This window comes from Misgurnus anguillicaudatus, unplaced genomic scaffold (genome assembly GCF_027580225.2).
Source record: "Misgurnus anguillicaudatus unplaced genomic scaffold, ASM2758022v2 HiC_scaffold_31, whole genome shotgun sequence".
In the NCBI taxonomy this organism is placed as follows: domain Eukaryota; kingdom Metazoa; phylum Chordata; class Actinopteri; order Cypriniformes; family Cobitidae; genus Misgurnus; species Misgurnus anguillicaudatus.
In genome coordinates, this window is record NW_027395281.1 from 4,638,382 (window position 1) to 4,651,586 (window position 13,205).

The 13,205-nt window shown below is 35.0% G+C and overlaps 1 protein-coding gene across 1 annotated transcript; it reads left to right on the forward strand.

Moving 5' to 3' along the window:
• Positions 1–726: 726 nt before the first annotated feature.
• Positions 727–12,973, forward strand: LOC141363028 (hemicentin-1-like). The gene is made up of 4 exons (XM_073865471.1): positions 727–917; positions 8,051–8,374; positions 9,562–9,864; positions 10,335–12,973. Exons 1-4 carry the CDS (start codon positions 875–877, stop codon positions 10,415–10,417), a joined length of 753 nt encoding a protein of 250 aa, XP_073721572.1. The 5' UTR covers positions 727–874; the 3' UTR covers positions 10,418–12,973.
• Positions 12,974–13,205: the final 232 nt, after the last annotated feature.

Here is a 13,205-nt window from a genome sequence, read left to right on the forward strand (position 1 = left end):
ATGGCAAAACATTTTTTTTTTTTTCAAAAAAATACATGATTTAACATAATTAATCCCTTAAGTAAAAGTGTATTCTGTGTTTTTTGTTAAATTTAGGGAAAACAGAACATTAACACTAACTCTCCTGTAAATTATTCACATATTTGAATGACCTGAGTTCACCCATATTAGACACTGGTTATTTGTAATCAACTCCTAGTTAGTGAACTTTTTTTCTTTTCTTTTTTTCTTTTTCTTTTATTGTTTTTTATTAATATGCTTAAACAAAAACATATACAGAACAGTACAAAATATGGAAAACAGTACACAATGTTGTGGGTTACGTTACATAAACATAAATATAAAGATAATTAAGCTAGCTTAAAGGATTGACACCATTGTAGAGTACAGTATTTTTGAATTCCTTAAGGAAATTAAATATATATCAACATCTTTCTTAAAGATGAGAATTTTTGAGAATTTGCATTTGTGAATATAAAATTTAGCAAGGAGAAGCAGCAGGTTAATAATAAATTTAAAATGAGAAGAGTCTTATCTCATAGTTTCACCAAAGAACACAATTTTTTGGTTAAACAGAAATTTACAGAACCCCCTAGTTAGTGAACCTTCTGATTCGGAAAACATTTATGACGTAATGAAGCATCGTTTGCTAAAATCACGTGACTTGGCCAGTTTGAAACACGCTGATTCGAAACAAAAGATTCGTAACTGTTTCGAGGCTTCATAAAGCAGTGTTTTGGAATCGCCAATCACTACCCACAGTAGATGGCAGTAATGCTCTTTAAAGAAAACCAACCGCCATTAAAATCGAAGAAGAAGAAGTCTTGCGGACAGGTGGGGTTTTTTCAGACTGAAGACTGACCGTACTGACACGATGAAGCATTTATTATTCTTCTGTTTTGCATTGCTCCTGGATGGTGAGTAAGATATGATTTAAGAGATAATAACTGTATGATGGTTAAATGTGTTAAAAAGTGTTTTCATTGTACTTCACTGAGGGACTGCAACGTCTGTCTGAGATAACCGGAAGTACTGCGGAGAACTTTTGTCTTTCGTACAAAATTAGCAACACAGTCGCACGTTAATCAGTATAAAAATAAACAGCAAATGTAAATCTGTATAAAAATATATGGTTGCTTTTAAAAATTATGATTTTGTAAGTCTCTGTGTGTTCGGTTTGGGCGACGTCTCTATTTCATATATCTTTATTCAGTCAGCTAATAAACTAAGCATCATAACTATAGGTTATGTATAGATCCATATCAATAACTCTTTAATACTTTGTTTTTTCTACCCTTACACCATAAGTCATATTCGTTTTATTAATTTTACTTTCAGTTTCATTTTGCACGCACAGCCGCTCTTGTTCCCATCTGTCATGTTACGCAATCGTATACTGCTCTTTGCACACTTAACTGTTTTTTATATTTATTTTATTGGTTTAATTGTTGTGTGTTGTATAAGTTTGTTTGGTAATAAAAAACGCTCACTGGTTTATGGAAGAGGGAACAGAAATTCAAGAAGGGAACTGAATCACCTGCTTTAAACACAATAGAGAAATACGCATTTACAGTAAAACACTCGTCCTAAAATTTAACTCATCATTTCCAGCTGGTAAAATAAATATTGAACAAACACATCACATTTTTTGTAAATATATTTCTAAACATGCTATTGACATGAACATTTCACCAGATGTTAGTAATAACCCATGCAATGCACACATCCAAAGAAATCAAACCATAGATGACATTATCTGTAGTAAAATTACACAAACGAAAGTATTGGACCCCTGATAAAAAAAGAGGTGCAAAAGGCACGGAAAGTAGCAATGTTACGTTAATGAACAAATCATTATTCAGGGTTCCCACGGGTCCTTGAAATCCTTGAAAGTTTGTAAATCTGAGGGGATTCAAGGCTGGGAAGTTTTTTATATACATACATAGATACAGGTCATTGAAAGTGCTTGAATCTATTTTATGAAAGAAGTTTTCTGGGAAAGAATCCATATTATTCCCTGTGTAGTGTAGGATAATATCATAAAAACGTTTTAATCACACGTGCTAAACTGTTGGCTTTAAATGCTTATATCTTCTGTATGTGAATGTTGATTCATACCAAAATGCTTTTTTGCATAGTTGTGTTTGACACATGAAAACGTCTCGAGTTACGTATGCAACTGTTGTTTCCTGAGAAGGGAACGAGACGCTGCGTCTCCCTTGCCATACTTCCTGCATCCCTGTAATGCCGTCTTTTGCAATATTTCAGATAGCGAATGCGATATACTTCCTGACTCTCACGTCACCGTGTCTTTGTCGTTAAGTCTCACCATTGGTTGAATTTGATATACACATTCAGACACACTTACCCCTGGAGGCGTCCCCAAAGTGTCACCGCAGTGACGCAGCGCGAGTTCCCTCGAAAGGGAACTGTAACAATGTATCTTACATGATGTAACCTTGCTCTCACTTGAAATGTGTCCCCACATTGAATTTAAGGTTATTGGACCTGGAAAGTTCTTGAAAAGTCCTTGAAGTTGAAGTTAACTAATGTGTAGGAACCCTGATTATTCTTGAATGAATTATTTAGGTGAACAAAACGCAATCTATTGAATCATATTTCTCTTCTTCCCTTCTTGAGAAGCATGGACAGGCGCATACTTCTTTTTGTCTTCAAAGATGGACAAAAACACAAGCCAATGGTGTTTGAGTATGTGTGGTGACACAGCATTTAATTGGTTAAACGTGCTGAATGAATACGTATTTTACTTAACAAGTTGCTGTTGTGAGTCTAAACGAGAGCGAAGTTACTTCCCAATATGTCGACTTCAGTGGCACGCAGTGATTTTTCTTCCCGGGAAGGCATGAATGTGAAGCTTTTCAAAAACATGCCTGTTTCTCATCGTGTGTGTCTCTTCATTTCAAAAGATGTGTTTGCCACATCATGTGAACATGTGCATCATGTCAAAATACCTTCCTGCTGCAGACGCGTATGGATTTATGATAAGAGAGGAGATGCTTGCGTTTTGCTACTCCTGTCTTCTTGGAGAAGTCGTCACTGAGTGCGTTTACATGCACAGTCTTACGCCGATTATGCTTAATAAACTGATAACACATGGGGTCATGTAAACGCGTAAATCGGTTTTCTTTAATCGGGGAACCCAGCTAGAAATAAAAAGTTCTAAGAACGTTCCCTGAAAGTTCCCGAATGTTCCCAAAAACATTCTGCCAACGTTAAAAGCGGCTAGTTTTTTTTAAGTTCTAGGAACGTTTCTGTTGTCTGAACGTTAGAGTAATGTTACATTTTACCATTTTTAAACGTTATGACAATGTCATGTTTTAATGTTCACACAATGTTTAAAACAACAACTGTTTATTATATTGACTTGTTTGATTGTTATGTAAATGATAGAGAATGATTGCATTTTATTATTTTATAAAACATTATTTCTGAATGTTCAGTAAATATATTGCTGTAGAAAACTCAATTCACTTACTAGGTTTAGATGTTGATGTTTCATTTTAAGTCACCTTTATTGTGATTCGTGTTTGTTTTAGTTGGTCTCTTGACACTTGACTTTTTGCCTACTAGTTTTTTCCTGGTTGTGTTAACCTTGTGGTAGTGCACCACATTTGTTATGAAAAGTTATTAGTGTATTTCTGGGGTTGTTGGTACATAATGGTAAAGATCATCACCTAGTTCATTTACTAATCAAAAGTTTATTTTCTGCCAATATTGTATATTAGATCCAACTCTTTCACAGCAGTTTGTCATTAAGGAGTTTTAGAAACTTTGGACAAAAAATATCTGCTGTATAGTTGGGATGCCCAAACATCAAGAATCAGACTATGAATCTCAACCATGGTGACAATTAAAATTGTTAAAAAAAATCATTATTTATCCATGCTGCAGTGCATGCTGGGAGTCCTGAATGAGGTTTGTAATTTGTTAATACCCAGCATGCATTGCAGCATGAAGTTTTTCATTTAATTGTCACCATGATTGAGATTCATAGTCTGATTCTTGATGTTTGTGCATCCCAGTTATACAGCAGATTTTTTTTGTCCAAAGTTTCTAAAACTCCTTAATGACAAACTGCTGTGAAAGTGCTGGATCTCATTTACATTTTTGACAGAAAATAAAGTTTTGATTAGTAAATGAATTAGGTGATGATCTTTACCATTATGTACCAACAACCACAGAATAACACTATTAACTTGGCATGTTCATAACAAATGTGGTGCATTAACACAAAGTTAACACAACCAGGAAAAAACTAGCAAGCAAAAAGTCAAGTGTCAAGAGACCAACTAAAACAAACACTAATCACAATAAGGGTGACTTAAAATGAAACAAACATCAACCTCTAAACCTAGTAAGTGAATTGAGTTTTCTACAGCAATATATTTACTGCATACAGAAATAATGTTTTATAAAATGCAATGTTTCTCTATCATTTACATAACAATTAAACAAGTCAATATAATAAACAGCTGTTGTTTTAAACATTGTTTGAACATTAAAACATGACATTGTCATAACGTTTAAAATGGTAAAATGTAACATTACTCTAACGTTCAGACAACAGAAACGTTCCTAGAACTTAAAAAAAACTAGCCGCTTTTAACGTTGGCAGAATGTTTTTGGGAACATTCGGGAACTTTCAGGGAACGTTCTTAGAACTTTTTATTTCTAGCTGGGAAAGCCCATAAACGGCGTAAGCAAAAACCGATCGGCACAGGTAGTTTTTTGCTCATTATGCCGATTTTGCGTGGCATGTAAACACCTTAACCGGCTTTCTCACGGTTTTGTCCATGTGCGCATGTCTCCGCGTATGAAAGATAAACGTCACACGCGGAAGTAAGCGCAAAGTAACGCATAAAAGTCTCCACTGGACTAAAGCAGTTGGCAGAGAAACTGTTAAAATAGCAGCTCATGTTACATTTACAGGTTCTGCAGACACGAGAAGAGATACAACAGTACAGCTTAAGACAGATATGCCGTCTGCTTTTTGAATGACTATTGTGTACTATAGGTGGTGACGTCACTGCCTGCGAGAAAACTGATAATTCTTCAATTCCCTTGTAAACGCAGTTGTCTGCATAGCCGGCTTATTGATTCGCATGTAATCGCATGAAAACAGTTTTCTGTAATAAGCAGATTTTTGATAGTTATCCGCTTATTCTGTGCATGTTAACGTACACACTGCCTGCCGCTGGCCTACTTATTTTATGCCCTGATAGTATGGGTACTGTTTTTGTTTTGGAAACTACCTAGTTTTGAGTGCAGAATAACCCAGTTTGCACAAACATGGACACGACGACTGTTGACTGGACGATGCTGTGATTCTTTATTTACATTTAGATTTACATTGAAATGTAATGATCCTTCAGAAATTCAAACAAAATACAACTCATCTTTCCATTTAAGCTTTTCTTCATTTATTATTTGTCATCATGTGATATTTACTCTGTAGTTTAATTTATTGATTCAGTCACACATCATTTATTTTATCTGTCAATTCGGTGTAGCTTAATGCTTAACTAAACCCCGTCCTCTCGTGGTGAGTTGTTGGTAATATCACCCGTTTGAGTGGCCATGGATTTACACTTTGAATTTTCACCTAAAACCAACTATTTTTAACATACCATGATTTGGGACCTTCCAAATACTATTTAGGATGGGTAGTATGCAGATTGGGATGCAGGGAGAAAAAACATTCGTGAATGAACTTAATCAGTGGTTAATCTAGTTTGTAAATAAAATTTGGTTGGCAGTTTGCATAAAACACGCCCAATCTAGCTTCATATAAGGGCTTTACGCAGCACTGGTCCTCAGAAAATTTTAGAGCAGTTTGTCAATGAAGAAAAAGAGCTCAAAGAAATGACATGATTACATTATTAATATGACATTTAATTAATATGACAGAGAAGTGCATCTGTATCTTATAGTGATGGGAAAAACAAAGCTTTTCGATGCTTTGAATCAAATGAACCAATTGCTTCACAAATTGATTCAGTTTTTCGAAGCGTTCAAAACACCATACACGCTGGCGACACCTGCTGGTCAAAATAGTGAAAAAGCAGCACGCAACATGTCCAAACATTTTACACGTTTTACTAAATAATAGCAAGATTTTTATTAAAAAGTTTTAAAAAATTATTTACTTTAATTAAGAGATAATTAAAAGTGTATTCTGTGTTTTAAGTTTTATTTATGGGAAACAAATCATTAAAGCGAATTCCCTTTTTAATTCTGCACATTTTGTAATTAAATCTGTCTATAAACAAAAAGTAGAAAAAAATAGTAGTGTTATTAGTCAGAAGGATGCATGTTTTATAAACTTTTATAATAAAACTGACCCGCGTTCACCTACACTGGTCATTTGTGATCAACTCCCCCTAGTGGTGAATCGTCGGATTTTCGAAACTTTTCGAAACAGTTACGACGTAATGAAGCCTCATTTGCTAAAATCACGTGACTTTGGCCAGTTTGAAACCAGGGGCACGTTCAATCTCACACCGGTGCGCAACGTTTTGCTACGGTTTCCGGGTTGAACGACATGTTTCCTTGAAACGGTGTGCAACGGAATGCAACAGGTTTTAGAAGCGTTTTCTCTTGTTTGGTGGGTGTGTCAGAAATGTCAGCCCAATCAGCGGCAAGATGTGTAAAACCACGCGATAGTAAAGAGACAGCTCGCTCAATGGGTTCAAGTTGGAATGTTTTCTTTCATTCTGGACAGCAAGGTCAGTGACTGTAACATTGAGGGTCTTTTACAGTATTAAACACACATTTATAACGATTTCATCAGACTTCAGAAACATTTAAAAAAGAACACAAAGAATGGCCTCTCAGCTACCGTAGTTGCAACTCTTTCGTCATCACAACAGGGCGTTCAACGCATCACCGTTTCTGTTTAATAAACGTTGTGCAACGTTTTGTCGGGGCTGAACGCAGCCCAGCTGATTCAAAACAAAAGATTCATAAATGTTTCGAAGCCTCATGAAGCGTGCTTCGAAATCGCCCAGTAGTATCTTAAATAAAACAGACAGGAGATCAAGTGATTGACTTCTCATTACATTTACATAACGTTTGCATTAGGCATTAAGCAGACACTTTCATATAGAGATTTAAAAAGTGAGGATCGAAAGCCTGAAGATTTGTCATTTACGTGCATCTTATGTATATGTGTAGAAAAGAATAAGTAGGCTATAGATGGTTTTAGCAGTAACAACATAAACAAGCGTCTGTCGTGGTTCGCATGTAACTTCCGGTAAACTCCGCTAAGAATAAATAAAGTTCTTTAAACGTAGTTTATTTATATAACAAGCAAAAACAGCACATAGATTACCTAGGAAACCAAAACATTTGTTATTTTTGACGAGGCATTTGTTCAAGAGATCAGTTTAGCAACTAGTCAGACCATTAAAAAAAACAAAACCGGAAGTAAAGTTCGGTGTATCACGTGCCTTTATAATGTATAATGTAATGTTTATAATAGTAATATAGATATAAAAAATATTATAATTTAAAATATAATAATGTGATTTTTATATATCAGCATTATTATATACATTATAGTCGTGTACTGTATTATAGCATATGTGTAGTATTTCTTGTTCTTTAATTTTTTGTACATTTAGAAGAAATTTTGATACAAAATTTTTTGTTGAATTGCGATTTGTTTGTGAAAACGTCCATATGCACATCTCATGCACAAATTTGTGTGTACGCATGCTTAGTGAATGAGGCAATATCTATTGTCAAAATGATAAGGAAAAACAGTCACAAAACACTGCCGATTTTAAATACATGAATACTATAAAGTAAGAAGGTAAAGGTGTGGAGAAATAATCCCTCAAATAGATGTCTTCTCAACAACACAAAACACAGACATTAACTTTTATCAACTTATTATAAAATAAACACTTTACTAACACAATAATAGAGCTGTAAACAAATGAAACATTACTGGAGAAACTGCAGACATCACACATTTAACAATGCAGTGTTGTGTGTATTTAAGATGATCTTTTTTGTGTGTCTGCAGGTGTATCTGGTACTGTTGTTACAGTGTCTGTAAATGGAGATTCTTTTACTTTACCCATTAAAACCGATGAAATAAAGGGAGCTGAAAATCTACTGTGGAAGTTTAAAGGTGAAATTATAGCAACTATTGATTCAGAAGATGAAAATAGCAAAGCAGAATACCCTGATGGGGGATTCAACAGCAGACTGAAGCTGGACCGTACGACTGGATCTCTCACCATCAACAAAATCACAACTGAAGACAATGGAGAATATCAGCTGGAGATCAGGAGCAGCAGAACGCCAGGCTACAAGCCATTAAAGACATTCAGTGTTACTGTCACTGGTGAGTTGTATTTATGAGCATAAATAACAGAAAAACAAATTTAATTCAGCATTTTTAATTCCACCAAGCATTCATTCATGGCTGTTTTATTCATGCAAAGCTACGTCGTTATTGGGACAGAATTTGATGGATCAGTCTAACTCTGTGAGTTTGTCTCTTTTTCTTAGCCAAGCTGCATACATTGCACATCAGGCATTTATAACACATCTCATCTGTGTATTAATGTCTGTTGTGATAAATAAGTTGATTGATTACAGAAAAGTATACTCAAAGTCCTTTTAATGAAGCTGCGTCACTCTGTTGACATATTTGATGTGCACGCTGTTGCGGTTGTTAGCCCTTTTCCTCAGATGTTTTGAAGAAATGGCGTCCAGCACGGAATTCTCAAAATGAGATATATCGGTCAATCTTTATTCACAAATCAAGCCCAGAAAAGTATTAAAGACATCGCTAAAAAGGTCCATGTTCCATCAGTAGTCCAATAATAATTTATGAAGCGATGAGAAGTGAGAACCCTTTTGTGCACAAGGAAAGCAAAACAAAAGATTTTATTTAACAATTTGTACTACTCCTTGGATGTTCAGTGCGCATTCAAGAGCAGACTATGGCTCATGCTGCAGACGTCACCTGCTGATGTAGTTGCCAACGTTTTTGTTTTTCTTATTTAAGCCATTATGCGAACATTGTAAACGATACTTAAACAGCCCATAACAATGCATAAATAACTTGCCAGCGTATTCTGTGACCCTGGCAACTACATCAGCAGTTCAGAATGTGCACTGAACGACCAAGGAGGAGAACAAATTGTTGATTAAATTTTTTTGTTTTGTTTTCTTTCTGCAAAAAAGTGTTCTCATCGCTGCTTAATATTGTTGATGAACTACTGATGGCACATGGACCTTTTTGGTGATGTCTTTCATTCTTTTCTGTACTTGATTGTGTAAATCAAACTGCAGTCTATGGGACGGTCACAAGCCTTTCGGTTTTCATCAAAAATATCTAAAAATGTGTGGACTGGACTATGTGGTTTAGAACCATACAAGGATAAGTGATTTGTGATAAAATTGTCATTTTGGGGTGAACTAAAAAGGTCTTACATTTAACTTAATAAAACCTGCAAGCCCTCTGTACTGAAGTTTAATCTCTGTGTATTTGTTTTGTTTTCTGTGTTTTTGTCTCCGTAACAGATGGAGTGAAGTCAGAATCATGGATGGAGGGAGGAACTGTCATTCTGAACACTGAAGCCAAAACACAGCCTGATGATGTGATCGAGTGGAAGTTTAAAAACACTCCTATAGCTAAAATGGACAGAACAGTTCATCCCCACCCAGAACATGTCCTTGTTGATAGTTTCAAAGGAAGACTGCATGTAGATTTGTTTGGTTCTCTCATCATTACACACATCAAAACTAAAGACTCTGGACTTTATGATGTAAAAATCACTAACAGCAATCATATCATTCAGAAGAGATTCAGAGTTACTGTTAATGGTGAGTATCTTGTTTGTCATATCAGTGTCTTTAAATCTGTGATCTACATCTGAACAACATAAGAAATCAACAAAGATTTGATTTAATTCAGTGATTGCTGAGATATTAACCAGTAAAGATCTGAATAACTAAAGTAGAAACTAGAAGACAACACGAGAACAAGAGTGTGTCAACTTTTAAACAAAATAATTTGTTTAAATGTGGTTATTTTTATCATGTGAAGTGTAAATAGTTTTTATCAGCAAGAGAAGTGCTCAATTAAACATCATGCCGTTTTTGTGTGTAACATTGATGTGTGTATTAGAGATGTTTGGAGTTATTTCTAATGTATTTTGACTTGTGAATTCTGGAAACGCTAAATTATGATCTGTATTGCAGTGATGTTTACACAGAATAACATTCATATCATGTTTTGATTTCGATCAGAAGGGTCAGTTAGACTAATTCATGTCTTTCTTTTATCATTACAGTACCCAGTTCACGGTCACACCAGGTGAAGATTGGTCCAGGATTATTTTTAGTATTGATCATGTTGGTGATAGCACTGGTTTAGCATGCTACGGAAGACTACAGGGTTTTTTCTTGCTTCTAATAAGGTGGAAGTTGTGCTAAAGATATTTGCACCCTTGGTAAATATGAGCAAAGAAAGTGAAAATCCAAAATGTTTCTTCTTTTGAGCTTTAATTTAAAGGGGACATTTTACAAGACTTTTATTATGTAAAATAAATCTTTGGTGTCCCCAGAGTGCTATACATAGATAATTTATTCTAGCATGTTAAAATTTCCACTTTGTAGGTGTGAGCAAAATGTGCCGTTTTTGGGTTTGTCCTTTAAATGCAAATGAGCTGATAAAAACACTGATCGCCATAATGGTTCCCTTTCTCGCTCGCTCTTTCTCTCATGGAATCTCCCCACACGTTCAATTATTTTACTTCAATAAAACATTTTTTTATATTTTTTTATTAAAGATCAAAAGGTTAAACATTGTAGATTTATTTTCACAGCTTTCTTTCCTCATTTTTACCAAGCATGTCGATATATTTGGCCATGACTGTACATCTAAGATATTGTGTTAACACAAGGCAAAGATATTTTCATGTTTCATTCCAAGACATGAAATACCCAGTAATTTTTCCTACTTGTGAATTTTACGTGTATTCAAAATGGTGGTTGCTAGCAAGATGCTACATGAGACTACAGACATTTTTGGGGACTTTAAACATCAACATGCTTTAAGATCTCAACAACAATAAGATATTTTTATGTTTCATTCCAAGACATGAAATACCCAGTAATTTTTCCTACTTGTGACTTCAACGTGTATTCAAAATGGTGGTTGCTAGCAAGATCCTACATGAGACTATAGACGTTTTTGGGGACTTTAAACATCACCATGCTTGAAGATCTCAACAACAATGCAACATGGACAAAATTCCCAAGATTAAGGGCTCTGGAACGGCACTACTATGGTTCAAGTTAAATAACCTCTCAGGCAGGTTATTTAGAGTATCGTTGAGTGATGTCTCTAAACCCCAACGTCTCGAATCTGGGGTACCACAAGGCTCCGTGCTTGGACCACTGCTCTTTTCTCCACTTATAATTTTCAGGCTTGTGCAGAATTCAGAATTGAATTGAGAATGACTCCTAAATTCCAATTCAATTCTTGAATTTGAATTGAATTTGAATTTATGTCAAAAACAGGATCTAGAATTACAATTCGAATTTGAATTAAAGAAAGCAGAATTGCAATTCAATTCAAAGAAATTCTTATACATATTATATAGTAAGTGAAGTGTTAAAAATGAAGCTTTCAGTATATGTCAGATATGATTGCATTACATATTCTATAAATATATTCGTTTGTACAGATTACATTAACAGGAAATGTTTTCCCCCAGCAATTAATTTTAAAAACTCTAGTCACATAACAAATTATTAAGTTTGTTTCTGTGCAGTTGTAATTTTATGGAACATGATGTAACATGACTTCATTTCCCAGAATGCTTTAATTTTACCAAGTATTTAAAAGGGTTGCCAAACAATTTTCTAAAGTAACTTTCCTAACACTGAATGTATGTGAGATTCTTGTGACTGTAGAATTCTTTGAATTGCTATGAATTTAATTCCACTTCCTGTAATTCAAATTCAACTTCCTGTAAGGCGGAGTCAATTCAAATTCCAATTCATGAATTGAATGGAGGCCAATTCTGAAATTCTGAATTGTGCACAAGCCTGGTAATTTTAGCCTGTTGATCCAACAGTTTCTCCCCGCATCTCAGCATACCTGAGTGCCACCTCACTCTGGATGAAGGATCATCATCTCCAGCTGAACCTCGCAAAGATGGCACTGCTTGTCATATCATCTGACCCTAAGATTCATCACAATCTTTCTATTCAACTGGGTTCCTTGACCATTAAGCTAGAAACCTAGGAAGGGTTACTAGTGATCAGCATAGCTTCACGGAGCATGTTGCCAGCACCACCCGCTCTTGTAGATTCATCCAAAGAAAATTAGACCTTTGCTATCGAAGCATGCTACACAGGTCCTAGTCCAGGCTCTTGTCCTGTCCAGACTGTACTATTGCAATGCATTATTGGTAGGCCTGCACAACCAAACCCCTAGAGATGATCCAAAATGCTGCAGAAAGAGTGGTCTTCACTGTGCCAAAGAGTGCACACGTCACTGCTCTCTTTGTAAGGTAATACTGGCTTTCTATAGAAGCTTGCCGATGTCCTTTAAAACTCCCACTGGGTCACCTTTTTATCTTTATCTTTACCCTTGGCTGTGTATACGGTGTCAGGCTTCATGAGACTAGTTGTAGTGCACTTATGAATTGCTGTTTTTATGTTGTTCTAATTGCTTCTATTGTTACCTTATTTTGGGAATCAGGGTTTTTAAATGTGTTTTATAAAGTTTGAAAGAGTTGTCAGAGGCTTGGTGGCGATAACGTTAATGTTGAGAGACTGGTTAGCTTTTATTTTTAATAAACGCTTTTAGACTTCAAAATACCTTAAAGTTGTGTTCATCTATGAATATTATAATTTTGGACAAAATGTGTATCTTAAACTATTGTTAAACACTTGAGTATATGTTTTTATTAATGCAAATGTCTATGGAAAAATGTAATAGGCTTTTGGGTGAGTAAACCAGTGTCCCGCTAACTACCAGGTTGTCTTACAAAAATACTATAATTTGCATTATTTGCACTAAGACTTTCTATTAAGTTTTAATAAATGCAGAGAAAAGCTCTTTCACTAAATTTAGTTTCAAAGTCAAAAATATATTTAAGTTTTACTTTCTACAACATGTGTTTGGCTTATATTTAACACATATTTTGCCA